The sequence below is a fragment of the Lasioglossum baleicum genome, chromosome 1, assembly GCF_051020765.1.
Source record: "Lasioglossum baleicum chromosome 1, iyLasBale1, whole genome shotgun sequence".
NCBI lineage: Eukaryota > Metazoa > Arthropoda > Insecta > Hymenoptera > Halictidae > Lasioglossum > Lasioglossum baleicum.
In genome coordinates this window covers 17,681,115-17,697,359 of record NC_134929.1, presented here as the reverse complement: position 1 = coordinate 17,697,359, position 16,245 = coordinate 17,681,115, and the positions used below count along the sequence as shown (strand labels likewise).

Genomic DNA, 16,245 nt, shown 5'->3' with positions numbered 1-16,245 from the left:
CGAGAATGTTTTCGATCGCGAAACAGCCGTTTGCTCAATGGTAAATAAAAGGCCTGAATGGCCTAGCGCGCTCTGCCTGTTTCCCAGGAACGGTCCAGACGCGTCTCCGTCAATGAACGATCTGTACCAGAGAGTCGACTTTACATTTACGGTGTTCCTCTTAACGAGAACTCACCGATTCCCGGTAACGCGGATTCTGCGTAGCCCCCGAAGGAGAGCGTCCGGGCGACTTACCTAGTGTCGCCTCCTCCGTTTCTTCTCTCGTTCCTACCGTTTATGATTTCTCTCTAACCGGAGAGCCCGTAGCCTAGCTCGTCCCCTCCGTGACAAATCTATCGGAATCGAATCCTAGACCCGTTGGATCTCGGCGTACGAGAGGGTATCGGGCAAACGGACGACGAGCCGAGGGACAGCTGCGGGACACGGTGTGTTTTTCTTCGCAATTACTCGGTAGAGACGCGCGAAGGCACACCGTGTCACAGGACGCTCAACAAGGTTGAACGGTGCGCTCGAGACCAATTTATAATTCGATGATTATCTGTACAGAGGCGGACATTGTGCGCGACGCGACTCGACGTCGGCAACTCGACGACCTGCGTGCCAGCTGGGCATAAATATCGCGTGAAAAAAAGGCCCGTCGCGTTTTCGCCGTAGTCACGACAAATTATTGATGATCTTACGGACAGGCAATAGAGATCGTTATCGGGGTACCCCGCTTCACAGAAAGGTCGTGTCGTGCAACACGACATCGCAAAAACCCACAAATGCCTGTCCCGCGCGCGTTGTTGTGTTCAACGAGGAAGAAATGGCCACGCGCGTTTCCAAGCGGACACGGCCCCCTTTGCCTTCTTTGCCTCGTGGGAGGAAGATAGAGGCCGAAGGAAACCCTTTGCACGGCCACGACGATGCAGGATCGTAGCTACTTCGTCACTCTTCGTGCAACTATGGTAAGAAGTCAGTTTTGAGTTGGCGAGCCACAACGGCGTCGCGCCTCGAAGGACGCGAAGTCCTCGAGCTTCGTGGCGAGTTGCTAATCTCGAACTGGGAGACCCTAACTCGATGCGAATTTATGGTCCACGATGGAAACTAGACCTGCGATCCTGATTTCCATACCAGATGTCCTAGCATTTTCAATGACGGAAGGAGAAATACACGGAGCCGTTTGAATATTCTTCCTGGGAGAAGATTGCCGAGGTGCTCTTCAACACCTCTGCATTGTTGAAGAGACTTTTTTCCCCCAAGAAAACTATTGATGTTAGGATAAATTCACTTATGACAATGGTTCGCGTTAAGGGTTAAGGTGTCGTTCACATGGTGTCTCGGCCGCGGAGCTCTCCAGGGCGTCGTTTTAAAGGACATCGGTATGCAAAAGATTTTCGCGGCAAGAATTTTGGGCTCGTCGACGCGCGAACGGGCAATTTTAGTCTCTCCGTTGGCTGGTTCGCGAGCCCTCTTCCCTCGGACAATACTTCTGCCGACCGGTCAACCGTACCCCGTCCATTGTTAGCCGCATATATTTACTTTGCTTACGACGCCGGCCATAACCGAAGTACTGTTATCCGCGATGGTGTGCGTATGACGTATCGCCTCGCCGATCTTGATACTTCCTTCGCGCCTCTCGAAAAGGCCCTCGCCCCTTTTCGACGACGCGACGTCGTTAAATTATAACCTGCGGAAGTCGACCCAAACCCTGCGAACACGTCGCGGGTGGGGAAGAAATTGCGGTAACACCTCGTTCATCGCCACGGGTAACCATACCGGAGGCGGAGAGCTCTCATACATTTTACACGAGGTGTGATCGAAAAGAATCCGACTTGTGAACACTATAAAATAAAGTTTGATGGAAATTCTTCGAGGTGAACACATTTGCTAGATATTTTAGATTCTCTATCGGTGGCAAACAGCGAGAGCACTTAGCCCGGAAATATTGTGTATAAACAGTGTTTCTAGAGAGCACACATGCTGGGCATGTGTGAGCAGAATGAACTGCTTCGAGAGCGAGCCAAGAAATTTAGAGTTTACCAGAATGTTTCTCAGCTTTAATAGTAACTTCTGTCTGGGGTGAAGTATCTGTACATATACATATAACCCTGGGACGTAGGTCCATTTTGATTCATGGTCACTAGACTGCGGATTTTATACATATATGTATGATTAAATCATTAGAAGGTGAACTTAAAAATATTGTCACATTATTTTCAACCTGTAATTAACGTCCATTCAACTTCGTGATCCTAAAAATCTGAATGCTGGAGCGTTTCCACGCGAAGGGATCGCCTTCTGTGATCCCCTAAGCCTAACACCGCACAATGGCGATCAGAAACGAATGCAGAGCGTAAGAGCATCGTCCCGACGAGCTTGAAAATTGAGACGTACGCTCGGCTGGCTCGGCTGGCAGTGAGGGATTCGTCGGGTCGCGTGATCAGAACGCGCAGCCTTGTAATCGACAGCGAAAACACGTACGCGCATCTCGAGGCTCGCGAAGAACGTGTTCGTCGAGCGGACGGTATACCGTAAGGCATCTCGAGATCGTTTCACCGGATCAAAATTTCAGGGGCTCACTCGGAGAGAGAGCCCCCCTCGGGTTCCCCCACCATCGAACCCTTTGCTCTTCTTGGTTGCTCTCGGTCGGCCCAGGAAATTATTTCTCGAAGGCCAGTTACCGAGGCGCTCACGAAGAAGTAATCGTACAGAAAATACGGAGCTGCGGACCGATAATGGTTGGTCAGGCACAACGTGGCCCTCAGGGCCCTCTGGCTTCCTCCTCCCCCCTCGAGACGGCCAGAAACAACGTGTGTACGCACAGCAGAGGCTTTTATCGATCGTCTTCTCGTTCGATTGTGCTCTCGAGAGAGCGCATGGCTACTTTTGATCACTTTCTCACAGTGCAACGCGGAACGGAGTCGAACCGGGAAGCCGCTGATTACAGGAATTAAAGGGGAATCGCGTTCACGAACAACCAGGGAGCCGGGCTGTGCGAAAATTGTAATTAACCGGCATCGCGATCCAGAGGCCAGGCGCTCTCGTTCTCCGTTAAGCGATCCACAGCACCGGGAACGAACGTTTAACCCCCAGTGAACGATGGATCATCAAATCTTTCCGAACTACCTCGGATGCCCTTCGAAATTCTTCCAGGCAAATAATATCGGAGCAATGCAACTCTCTCGTTCGTCCAGACCCCGTTTCATGATATAACACACACCGCGGCGACTTCACAGGGTTTCGTTCCATAATATAAACAGCGATAAGGCTCTCGCGGCGACTACCGATCCAGCCAACGCTTACACTGGTAATCTTATAAATACAACACAGGAAGTGATGTTGCCATTATTTCAACGCCCATATCTGCTCTCACGTACGAGAGAATCTTCCAAGAATATAATTATCAGAACAGAGTGCAGAGAGAGAAGCGCGAGGCAATTGGACCCCAGATCCTCTAAACATCCAGTTTCCCTTGGCATTAGACATTGATTCGACTTTAATCGGCAATGAGGAGTTGCTAAAGTGAATGCTCGGTTTCGAAATGGCTGACAATCAGCGTGGTGCGTCTATGATTCATGCACAATTTCAAGCCCAGTAATCTTCTAAATACACAGCGCACGACTTCTAAGTACTGTTTCCATTATTTCAACCCCTGCATCTACTCTTCCTGTGCGGAGTGGCCTGAGTGGGCGTGGTGTTCGTAGCTCTCGCTTTCGACGGAGTCAAGACGGTGCCCCAGAGGGCAATCTGCGGCCACGGCTGGTCTCTAGGAAGAACGTATCGAACGTGGTCGTTACTTCCCCCGGAGAAACCGAGATCGAGGAGAGTCGGAGTGTATCGCGGCCACGTTTCCGCTCCGTAATCGACGCCGGCGGGCAGCCGAAGCCGACAATGCTCTCCCGAGAGAGTCCTAAACGCGGATAAAATCGGGCGGTGCGGCCGTTTCATGCGTTTCGCGGCGATCCCAAGCGCAACTTCCGCGAGAGCGCGATCGCCTAAGCGTAGAAACGATCGCGGGAGAGGGCCGCGAGAAAGATTGCAAAAGGTCAAATTCCTTCGATTCGAGGCTCTCCTCGTCAAATTACGAGCCAAGAGACGAAGAACCGTGCGACCGAGGAGTAAAGAAAGGTTGGATTGCGTATGCATTCGTTATTTGCGGTTATATGGGGGACAGCGGTGTTGAAGAGAGAAGGAGAGAGCGAGAGAGAAGAGGGGACACACAGCGGTGAAGAGCCGGACGGAGCGAGAGACGTTGAGAGAGAGAGAGAGAGAGAGAGAGAGAGAGAGAGAGAGAGAGAAGCAGAATAAACCGATACAGAGATACCGCATCCAGGCGAAAGCCGACAAGCCAACAACTCTCGAAAGGGCCCTGTTGTAGGGGTGCTGGGAGAAGACGGCTGGAATGCACCGAGAACAGGTCGCAAGGCTGCCGGCATTCCGAAATTTGCAACGGCGCAAACCACGGGGAACGTGTCCCATTGTGCTCTCACGAATTCGCCCCTACCCCACCGAAAGAAAAAATCCAACGAGATATGACTTTCGCCGGTTTTCGTAACCCCGCCGCGATAAAACGTGATTTACGGGATCGTGACCGCTCCGAAGACGAATGCGATCGTGAACCCGGCGATTTTGGGTACCGGAAATGCAGGGGCTCCATGAAATAATGGACACGCTGCTCAGATATCGCGCGTTCAGTTTGCAAGATCAGTAGCCGTGAGATTAGTCGCACGATTTATGTGTGACGATTAGACTGCGGATGTTTACGCAAAATCAAAATAGTCTGCGCCTGTGTACGGTCTTGTTTGGAACTCAATTCCAAAGAATTCAAGCATTTAAACTTTGCTCGACGAATGCATTAACATCGAAGCTTTATCTTCTCCAATTACGAAATTCTTTTCACGAATGCGTGCGATTAATTTATCCCGAGCCCGGCCCGATGATGCACTAGCATGCGACTGATTCATAAGTTTCGTAAACGTTAAATATTGATAACAGTATAATCACGTTGCGATGTATCTCGGTATTTACCCCGAGGGAATCCGCGTGTAACGTTTATTACTCGGAAAATTGAGAAATAAATGAATCGTGTGTATTAAAATAATGCTATTATACAAACTCCGAACGCCGAGTCAGCCAGTGAACTTTATTCTAGCACCGGAAAAGAAGAAAACACTAGAACACTAGAAACGCTAGAAGATCGTCGTCGGCGAAAACAAAGGGAACAATATCGACTTATCGAACGGACTTTAAACGGCGGACCGTTTCGCGATATTAACATATGCATGTATGTACGTTCCCCAGCTGCCATTCGGCAGTACCGTACGATGCGCAGCGTGAATTGATTTTTAACGCTTTTATTTTACACCCCCTTGCCTTTTACGAGGCAATTTTGCTCATCGGACTTGTCCGGGCCTGTTGTAAATAAAAACCACGGGATAGAAAGGAAACGGCAAACGACTCTCCGTCTTTTTTTTTCTTAAACGCTCCTCGCTCGGTATTTATGTCCCCCAAACCCGAAAGCGGTATTTTTAGCTGCATTTATTTATAAACTACCAATGCTGTTTCTACATAAAATTCGCTTCAAGTTTGAATTTGGCAAGGACACCGTAAGGTCATCTTCGACCTATTAAAAAGTTCTCTAGCGAAACGACCTACAAAAGTCAGCCGTTCGTACACGTTACATTTCACCAATCGGCAGTCAATTACATCGTTCTTAAAACAACGGTAAGCTCGCGAGATACGAGAATCTATCGTGCAAAACAAATCGATAATAAGAAGTTTCGTTATCGAGCTTAAGATACGAAGAACACGAGATTCGAAATATCGGTCCGCGCGATAGAACGCGACGCGTGACGGGTTTGAAAATGGCACAGAGCCCGCGTTGGTCTTGCGCACGCATGCGTGCAACTGCACTAATCGCGTTCGCCGGTACCACGCTCGTCTTACATAACATCGGCGTGTCCCTCCCCGACAGGACCTTCGTCCTTCCCGCGAGAGCTCGGTCCCGGTCCCGGTCCCAATCTCGGGTAGCGCGGCCAAGGAATTCGAGGGACGAGCAACAAAGAGAAAATAATGCCCGGTCGCGATGGACCGGCTACGCAACCGCGTGAGAGTGCGGCGTGTATCGTATAGGTGCGCGGTGTGCCGTGTGCGAGACGGAAAAAGAGCATGCGCGAATCGACGGGAGCGCGAGCGAGAGGGAAAACGGAGTCGCTCGCACGCACGCACGCCGCGCTCGAAAGAGAGAGACGGTCAGAGTCCATCAAGCAAAACTCACCCTGTTGCATTCCAGAGCCTCCGCGCTGTGCTCCTCCTTCTGCTTGAAGCAGCTGCTGCACTTGCTCTTGTTGAATATGTTCGGCGCGAACTTCCTGCACTCGGCGCCGGTGCCACGGACGCCCGCCGTGCCGGCCGACATCGCGACACGTGCGAATTAACCGCGACGACCGGACAGCATCGTTCACCTCTTTTCTCCTCTCCCCTTCTTTCTTTCACGCCCCGCCCCCCACCCCCACACACCTCCCTCTCCAGATGACCTCGCGAAATCGGCAACCTTAACCCTCAGCGGAACACGATTCTCCCTCGAGGACCCGGATGTATTACGGTCGCAACTCGCAACTCCGTATGTAAGTACGCGGAGCAGTTCCTCGTACAGCCACTATTCCATACCCGTTACGTTAACGGATCGAGTTAACAGGATTTCGTATTCTCGTCCCGTGCGCGGATCACACTTCCAGCCGGTCGTTCCTTGTTCCGTCACACCCGATCAATCCCGTGATTTATCGGGACCGAGCGATCTCCGACGATTTCCCCTTCGAGCGTGTTGTGTGTGATAATATTTGAGACACTCGAGCGCCGGTCCGCCCCGGGTTTTGTTTACATACACTGTACGAACGCGAGAGACTCGGAACAGAACCTTTCAACAGAATTTTGTAATACACCGGGGCCGAGTGCGTCGCGCTGTGTTTACAAATGCGTTTGTGTCACGCGGGACCGGAAACACGCGCGTGTAGTATCGCTGTCGTTGACGCGGGATCCGAAACCCTCCGATGTCCGACAGCAGGTGACTTTTTCCCTATCCTCGTCTCCCTTACGGTCCTCCTTCTTGTCGTCTTGTTGACAATCTTCGCGCACCGTGTCCCAAACAGCACGTGGATCGAACGCGACACTCCGAAACACACAGATCTATACGATTGAGAGAGAGACACTTTGTTAATTAACGTGTCACAGCACCGTTCTCACCGATCGATCGATTATTTGACGAATCCGAACGTCGAACGCACGTGCGTCCGATTGGTCGATCGACGAAGGACCACCGCTCTCCTTCCTTTTCTCTCTCTCACTCTCTCTTTCTCTCTCACTGTTTCTCTCTCTCCCTCCCTCACTCCCTCTTTCGAGAATACGCGTCAGGATCCAGAGAGACGTGACTCCGATGTAATTATTCGGCTGGCACAGTTCACGATGTATCGATAGTAGCACCACGAGCACCACGATACGTCTGTCTCTCTTCCGTTCGTTCTCGATCTCTCTACCTCTCTCTTTCTCTCGTTATGTCGACTGTCACTACGATGATCCCACGACGCGACCGAATACGCTGCACACGCGACGATTACGACAACGACCACGACCACGAGCACGACGACAACACTCGGGCACACTTAACAACACGTCGCGTCGCGCTCTCCATGACAGAACGCTCCCGCGGACGTCCATCTGCGATCTGGCCCGTTTAACTCGGCCTCTATGCCGTCCGCAGCGCTCACTCTCGCTCGATCGACCGCAGCACGCACACCCAGGCCCCAGACTACGCCGTACCGCCGTACACCAACTAGTCCCTTTCTCCGATGATACACGCAGCGCCGCCGCACAGTCGTTCAATTACTCTTCGCATTAGCTGGACAATATTATTTTTTCATGGTTTTCAGCTTATCCGGAGTTCCAATTGCTAGAACACCGGTCAAGCGAGTATTACAATTTATCACATTTCATTAGAAATGTAAATAACATGAAAATATTAAGATTAAATGAACAAAAAAAAAACACAATTACAATATATTGTACTTTATCTATAACAAAAGAGTACGTACCAATCAACAAATATTTTTAAAAAATAAGCTAATTGACACCTTGACTTGCAGAAATTCAGAAAAAGTATTTTTTCATGGTTTTCAGCTTATCCGGAGTTCCAATTGCTAAAAGGCGAGTATTGCGATTTGTCATTTCATTAGAAATGTAAATAACATGAATATATTGAGATTAAATGTGTGTGTGAAAAAGAAAACAAAAAAACACAATTACACTTTAACTGGAACAAAAGAGTCAACAAGTACTCAAAAAAATGAAGTAATTGACTGCTTGTCTGACTTGTAGAAATTCTGAAAAGTTATTCATATCTTATTAGGGGCACATTAAGATTTGAAACACTAAAATTCAAGAAAGTTATATGAAGTTCTTATTGTGTAGTGTTTGAGCTTCAAATAAATTGTTAACAGCACGATATAAATGTATGTGAAAAGTAAATACGAACACGATATTGTGGTTGATAAAGGATTTTTAGCAGCTATAATGAGACGCAATATGTATCTTGCGTTCTTGTGCGATTAAGTTTTCTGAGCGACATCTTTGATGATTCCTCTGCAACCACTTTGCACGGCTTACTCGAAATCTGGAAACGTCAATAAGAAAGAACATTTTATATTTTAGGTTATTTTATTTGTGGAAATTTTAGTGTTTATTTGAATTCTAGATCAACGATTGTTTAAAATACTATTTGAAATATATTTTCCCAAAATTTGACCCAGCTCTGCACTCGGTGTTCTTGAACGTGATTCAAATGTTTCGCAATGCCAATTAATCTAATGAATGTTAACGCAGTAGTACTATATACTAGTACATATACTACTGTATTTACATGATGCACAGACACTTAATGTATGTTGAATAATTGGTTTTGAATGAATAATGGTTTTTGAATGAAACCAATTCTTACGGCGATAAATTTGCTAAGATATTCTTCCAGCTGAATTAATCGAAAATGGTGAAGATAGAAACATGAAAAAGAGAACGAGCCGTATTTTGAAAATAAATTTTAAGAGAAACAGCTGCAAGTATTTCAAACTTAGAATACAATGTACAACTTGAGTCATACGAAAGCTTGTATGGAATCAGCTGATATTTGCATCCGGTTCGATATTCGGGACTTCTCTTCCGGTTCATCCAGACCTGCGTTCCAGTGTTTGGAATAGGATTGTCTGTAAAGATGGTAGATGAAGCTGGTGACAGGTTCGTAGGCGAAATTATTTTCGGCTTTCTATACGAGATATAATGTCTCTAACTACCTTCAATATACACAGCGCAATTCATAACTATGGTACAATATTCATTTAGAAATAAAATAACCTCGCATTTATTCCCTTATATTTAAGCGAATTCTTTTACAATCTCTGCTACATGTCTATGAATATTTCACTAACCAGTCAATTTTCATCTCGATACACAAGTGGAAATAATTCTTTGTTGGGAATGAATGGTGCATTTTCGTTGTGTTTAATATTTCCTTGAAATTTTCGAAATTCCTGTCAGCTACGTTGTAAACCTTCGATCATTAAAACTTATTTATTACTGATTTGATTTTACTATAATTCAATGAAAACGCTACTTGGCCGCTAAAACAACAAAAAAAATATTGGTTCCTTCTTCACAAACGTATTTGTATTCAAACAATTTTGACGCTGATTAGTTTCTCTCTCTCAATCAACATCTTACATAACACATGAAAGAAATATGTAATTTCTGATAAAGATAGTATAGGTTGGATAGAGTCACTAAAAATGTATGTATATATATGTTTTGTAATTTCAGAATAAGGAAGATGATCCTATAGTAATGTACATATAATGAAAATCAGAACATTACTATCTTTAATGGATAAATGAATGAATAATGTCTATGTATTAATAATTATGAGTCACATACAGAGGCATGTTTAAACTAAAATTTATATTTTTTCCAGGGATGATTCCTCTAATGTCGCCATCATCAGGGAGGTGTACGATAATGAAAATGCTCATGAAACGTTCGAGTACGAGCTAGAAAGAGCACTTGAATCCGAGTGCAGTTTAATTGTTATTGAACCATCGAAATTGGGTGATGAAACCTCCAGATGGATAGCAGTTGGAAACTGTCTCCATAAGACTGCAGCGATATTCGGGCTAGCAGCTATAACCACAAGTTTATAGACATTATATTTTTTATTCCAAACACACTGCTATTACTGTGTACACAATGCATATACTATTTTATTTCTTCTAGGTATGCTATGGAGTGAACGACCCTATGTCTGTGGTCCACTAGGTTTCATATCTGTAATATCTTGTGGACTTTATACCGTTTCGTGGCAGTTCGATCCTTGTTGTCAGTATCAAGTCGAGACTGACACAAGTAAATTACCCCATGTAGAACTGTTAGCTGTTTTGGGACCATCGTCTCCAACCTTCCTAGTAAGGAAAGATGATACGAGAAGGAGAATGCTTCATACAACCATCACCTTGGTTGCACTTAGCATCAGTGCCTGGAGAGTATATCAGGCATTTAAATGAAATTATTAACATCTGCAGAAACAAAGAATCTATATTGCAAAAAGCAGTAAGGTAGGCCATACGATGTATTGTATATGATCGTAATAAGGCCTAGCATAGAACTCTGTGAACTACAAAAAAAAGAAATACATACAAATATGTTTTTGCATATATTAATGGAGATTGTCGAGTCACATGAAAGATACGTTGTCGTCCAGTGTTTATCTTTTTTTTAATGTTTTGACACTATCTCGTATATGGATGCTCTAATTTTAGAATAGGAAAGGGAATATGCACAGGGTATAGAGAAAAAAAATGTAGCTTGTGTTTTGAACGTTTTCCATGTAAAGCTTGATGTTTCTTGAAACTTCGTACTGTTTCTCTATGATCTCCATCTTGTTGATTCTATTGTCACAGTTAATTTTAATGCAAAGAAAGACACGATCATATTCACACAATCACTTAAGTGAAACAACTACTGATATAAGTGTTCTTAGAGTTATACAAAATTGCAACCATATACCTGCAAAGCTGGATTTAGAATTATATATTTTTAGAATGTAAATAATAAAGTAGATAGAATACACTACATATAAAATACTACAGAGAATGTTGCCTAGATTTTCTCACCCATATTTAACAAAAAGCAAAAACCATTTCAAACACTCTTTGGAGTGCATTATTTTTATCGTATTTTCTGGCAAACATAATTATTGGCATAACACACAGAAGATTCATTAGTTACATAAGAGTTCTATTATGCAATTTACAAACACACGGAACATCAAAAAGTAAACACCATAATATTCCTTTGAGTTAACAATGTAATTGTATTGTCCAATTAAATAAGTGAAAATTTTGCATATAAGAATATGCAGTCTATTTGTGCATTAATAAATTCTTGCATGTATTTGTACATATATGAAATAATTAATAGATGTCTAAGAATATATATAATGCATTTCAAACATCTGTTTTGAAAATTTCTGATAACGAATGAAAACTAAGCAACATCTTCCTCAATTACTGTATAGCTATATAACATCTACAGCACAAATTGTTGCCACTTATATCACAAAATCTACTACTTTAAAGACATTAAGAGCTGTATACATATTTTTAAGACATACAAAAATATAAAAATTTATGTAAAAAATTACGTCTCGTGATGTTTATTTTGCTTAATGCTGCTACTATAAAAAAATGGAAGGGGAAAAAGTCAGTAATAGAAAATACTTCACATAGAATTTAAGAAGTTACATGTTTCTGTGTTTGTTAAAAAATGGATATGAAATTATTTTTACTTATGTAATAATTACATATATGCTGTAAACGTATACTTCATTATAATCGTGTGGGAAAGTATGCGTTTGTAATGTATCCACTTTTATTTGAGCAACGTCAATTCGATATGAAAATTTAAAATATTAATAATCCTACCATGACAACAGAGTTCGTACCAATCGCTGTACATGTACATTATACGTAACATTCTATATGTTTCAATTTCTAGCCAAATATTCGTCATAATATAACAGTGATTATATATATAGATGTAATATACAAGAGAGTACATGTTGAAACATCGATTGTGAGAAAAATTCTCGTTTCTACTGAACTGCGTGTTAGGTAGGTTCATGTTTATGTGTCATTTATAACTTGAAGTGATTTCATTGTTCATTATGCATTTTTAAGCATTTATTTTGTATACTTATCCAGAATTTATTACTATACAATTTTATCCGAAAATTTGATTGTATAAAACATGATTTAAGTAAGTAAGTAATAGATGACACATACATTGTATTTCAAAGTGCTTCAATCTTCTATTAATTCCATTAAAGCGTTTGTAGTATTAAAATGCATATAATGTACACAAATGCCATTATTCAGTGGCATAACAATAAACTATAGTTTGGATATAATTACGTTTATTTTAATTAACAAGATTATTTCCCAATTAAAAAAGAAACAGAAACATCTGTTTCCTATCCTACATCTACTAATTATAACATAAATGTTACAAATTTGTTACATATGTTTTGTTCTATGTACATACAATGTGTGGTGCAGCGAATTATTAATTTAGAAATGGAAGTATAGTACTTTGTACAAATGATACAAAATATAACATAACAAAAAGTAATTTAAAATATTTTGTAATACAATGTTCAGTATTATCTATCATTCTTAGATTTTTTTGCCCGTTTCAGCATAATCCAAAAATAAAGTGAAGGACATAAAGTTCGCAAATATATTGCACACTTTGGACTAAATGTAGCTATAATTACATCCTTTTCATCCTTCAATATTGCTTTTAATGTGCGCTGTGCAACATACTCTGGAGAGTATCCTTCTTCTGTAGTTTTATCCATTACTGAAAGACAAGGTTTCTCATAAATAATTTATGTTTAACATGAATTGTACACTGCCTATTACTTACCTCCATAGACTTGTCCATTTCCTGTTAAGGCATTGAGAGAAAGAGCAGTGCGTACATAGCCAGGACTGATAACATTAACTTTTATATTCTGATCGGCTAACTCTGCTCTGCAACTATCACACCATGCTTGCAATGCATGTTTTGATGCAGCGTATGCAGATCTGACACAATGACATCGACATTATTAAGTGATAATATACGCATTGTGCAAATAGACAAAAAATATACAAACCTGTATGGAATAGCAATTTTCCCTTGTACACTGCTTACACATACTATATGACCATATCGTTGTTTTATCATATATGGTAGCACAGCTGCAAAATCATGTGTTTAATACATGAAAATCCATGATTAAAACTTCATTATTATTTACCTTTTGCCAATGCAATTTGAGCAAAATAATTTGTCAACATTACTTTTATGTCTACATCTACACTTGTATTATCAACTTCTCCTCTATAAGAAATGCCAGCATTATTAATCAAAATATCAACTTTCCCATGAATGTCAATTACTTTCTCCACTTCGGATTTTAAGGAATTGATATCAGTTATGTCCAGTGGTAAAACTATAGGAGGATGAGTTGGTATAGTCTAAAAATCAAAGTGTACAATGGAATGATTCCTATATAATCAATTTGAAGAGAAATTGGGTTAATGAATTCTTGCATACGTGATGAGTATTTATCAAAGCATTCTTCACTCTTTCCAATTGTTCCTTCCTCCTGGAAACTAAAATCACTTTGCAACCACAATTATAAAAAACATGTGCCAGAGCTTCTCCTAATCCTGAACTAGCCCCAGTGACCATTACCACCTAGAATTCAAATCGCAATTAACATTTTAAATTCGACTACAGCGATTCTTCTAAATACAATAGTTACCTTTCCACTGAGCATAGCTTTCTTTCGTTTGTATTGCACCAGGTCATAAAAATGATATATTAACCATGGTATCGTTATTGGAAATCCGAGTAATTTAAATAACCACCATATTAACCACGAACCCTTTAACTCTTCTTGTTTCATGTTGAATGTTTCTAACTGTACGATACAATACAAATTAATAATTTTTCAGTTATTGCCGGTTGTCGTCGCTGTATACAACAGTTACACTTTTATGGACCTCCTAACCTATGAAATCCAACCTTTAGACCGCTTCAAGATGACCACATGGTAATGACTTGCGCAATTAAATATCTGTGCACGTTTTCTGCTTTTATTTACGTTCTTCGTTCATATATAATTATAAACATAGAAACGTGACTCTCGAGATAAAAAACCGTCGTTCGGTTTTTACTACATATATTTATATATATATATTTTAGTGATGGTATTTGCTCCGGTAATCCTAATTCTCAATGACTTTATTCATTATTCCTCATTGTTCCTCATTATTAGGATTCCTTTATGCGATGTAACTCGCAATTTTGTATAAAACATACAGTTTATGTCTGTGCGATTTGCGCGAAGAAGTGAACAGTTATGCTCTCCGCCAATCAGAAGTGATCACGAAAATTACGAATTATGTACTGCGAAAAATCATCGTGATTGGGAACAAACGTGATTGAACGTGATCGAATCACGAGTGATCTAAAAGTAGCAGTTTACGTTCACGCCATTCCTAGATTTCCTCTCTGTTCCTAGTTTTTATATACTGATGATATCAGGCTCTTATCGTATTTTTCTAGCATAATAGCGTAAAGATGATATCAAACTTCGAAAAGGAATAATACTCAGTATACACGATGTTATTTTCAAATAATAAATGTCGGGTAAATAATGTAATAGACATATAAAGGTCAGCGGCGCTTTTAAAATGGAGTAATATGTTTTCCTATGTATGTACTATCTGGTAGGGCGTTTTAAGACGCATACAGTGACCTACGAGTCAAAGTCACTCAAGATCGTTGAAGGTCAACTGTGATGGAAAATACATAATTGTACTTTGAGGAACTGATCGAATCTTTTCATCTACGAAAATCACCTTGTATATACAGTGACTCCCATTAATATTCGGACGTTCTAAAAAACGCGATAATCTTTTTAATATTGGACTATACGATTCAAACTTTTTTCGGAAGCTAGAGCACTTAGTTCACTACAGGATGTGAAAAGAAATTTTTTCGAAAATTGCAATTGGTCGGAATTGTAGAGAAAATACTAAAAGATCCATTTTACAACTTTTTTATGTGGGCCTATATTGAAAATTTAAAAAACACGTTTTGTAGATCTGTTTCAATTAAACATGTCCTGAAAATTTCGTCAAAATCGGTCGACGTTGCAATGAGCTACAAGCGTTTAAAGATGGTAAAAATTGCAGATTTTCACGATTTTCGGCCTATAACAGCAGTAAATCTAAGAATTCTTACATCTTTCAATGTCTGTCATTTTTCTCCGCATCAACCGATTTCGATGAAACTTTCACAATGCATATAACCCACGCAGATCTACAAAACATATTTTTCAAAATTTCAATATAGGCCCGCATAAAAAAGTTGTAAAATGCTACATTTAGTATTTCCTCTACAATTCCGGCCGAATGCAATTTCTGAAAAAATTTCTTTTCACATCCTGTAGTAAACTAATTGCTCTAGCTTTCCAAAAAAGTTCAAATCGCATAGTCCAATATTTACAAAGTTATGGTGTTTTTAAGAGTGTCCGAATATTAGTGGGAGTCACTGTACTTCATGTTAAAATAAAGTTTCTTTACGTGAAAAATGTGTGAAATTGATGCGCTAGGGACGAAATGAGATTTAACAAGTCTGTAGACTCTGATAGTACATTTCTTAAAGCTTGTGTAGTCAACTACTTTCAACAATTTGTTAATGTTCCTTTAAAAAATATTCAAAAATTTCTCTGAATGTCCATTCTTTACTCGCTAATATATTCATTTATAGTCTTATAATAAGAATTTGTACGAACATGTTAAGTATATACAGAAAGGTTTTAAATAATCTATACATTTTGGTTGACTCCATAAGGGTTAATGAATACTTCATGTAACATTTGCATTGTAACGGCAGACATTTCATGTGCAACAACGTAATACGTATCATCTCAGTGATATTGAATTTGATCTTATCGCTAGGTGAAAAGTAAATGAAGATTCTACATGGTGGGAAGAAGGAAGCGAAGAATTTGAAAAAAAGGCGGAAACAAAGATCGAGAAGTGGTTGTATTTATGGATCGTCTAGCAGACGGCGCCACGTTCGACGGCGTTTTGTAATTGGTCGGTAGTA

The 16,245-nt window shown here is 41.3% G+C and overlaps 3 protein-coding genes across 7 annotated transcripts in view; 1 reads left to right on the top strand and 2 right to left on the bottom strand.

Annotated features, from left to right (window-relative positions):
* Osp (myosin phosphatase Rho interacting protein outspread) overlaps positions 1 to 6,481 on the bottom strand; it is a 223,592-nt gene extending 217,111 nt beyond the window's left edge. For all 5 annotated transcript variants that reach the window (XM_076422932.1, XM_076422936.1, XM_076422939.1 and 2 more), the window contains exon 1: positions 6,260 to 6,481. In XM_076422932.1, coding sequence (XP_076279047.1) covers positions 6,260 to 6,400 — 141 coding nt within the window. In that variant the 5' untranslated portion in view covers positions 6,401 to 6,481. The remainder of the gene's footprint in view (positions 1 to 6,259) is intronic.
* Positions 6,482 to 9,124: 2,643 nt separating this feature from the next.
* On the top strand, positions 9,125 to 12,484 carry Pmi (Transmembrane protein Pmi). The gene is made up of 3 exons (XM_076433396.1): positions 9,125 to 9,264; positions 9,995 to 10,212; positions 10,294 to 12,484. Exons 1-3 carry the CDS (start codon positions 9,242 to 9,244, stop codon positions 10,578 to 10,580), a joined length of 528 nt encoding a protein of 175 aa, XP_076289511.1. The 5' UTR covers positions 9,125 to 9,241; the 3' UTR covers positions 10,581 to 12,484.
* LOC143213452 (dehydrogenase/reductase SDR family protein 7-like) lies at positions 11,894 to 14,522 on the bottom strand. Its single transcript, XM_076433325.1, has 6 exons — positions 13,889 to 14,522; positions 13,678 to 13,821; positions 13,379 to 13,598; positions 13,235 to 13,319; positions 13,003 to 13,163; positions 11,894 to 12,936 (listed from the first exon to the last, which is right to left on the bottom strand). The coding sequence occupies exons 1-6, from the start codon at positions 14,030 to 14,032 to the stop codon at positions 12,737 to 12,739; spliced, it is 954 nt and encodes a 317-aa protein (XP_076289440.1). The 5' UTR covers positions 14,033 to 14,522; the 3' UTR covers positions 11,894 to 12,736.
* Between the last annotated feature and the right edge of the window lie 1,723 nt (positions 14,523 to 16,245).

Excerpts from the sequence above, each read along its gene's own strand:
- Pmi (XM_076433396.1), top strand. The coding sequence starts at position 9,242 with ATGGTAGATGAAGCTGGTGACAG. Across the intron at positions 9,265-9,994 it reads GTAGATGAAGCTGGTGACAG|GGATGATTCCTCTAATGTCG; the intron begins GTTCGTAGGCGA and ends TATTTTTTCCAG. Across the intron at positions 10,213-10,293 it reads GCTAGCAGCTATAACCACAA|GTATGCTATGGAGTGAACGA; the intron begins GTTTATAGACAT and ends TATTTCTTCTAG.
- LOC143213452 (XM_076433325.1), bottom strand. The coding sequence starts at position 14,032 with ATGAAACAAGAAGAGTTAAAGGGTTCGTGGTTAATATGGTGGTTATTT. Across the intron at positions 13,164-13,234 it reads AAAATTGCTATTCCATACAG|ATCTGCATACGCTGCATCAA; the intron begins GTTTGTATATTT and ends TCATTGTGTCAG. Across the intron at positions 12,937-13,002 it reads AAATGGACAAGTCTATGGAG|TAATGGATAAAACTACAGAA; the intron begins GTAAGTAATAGG and ends CTTGTCTTTCAG.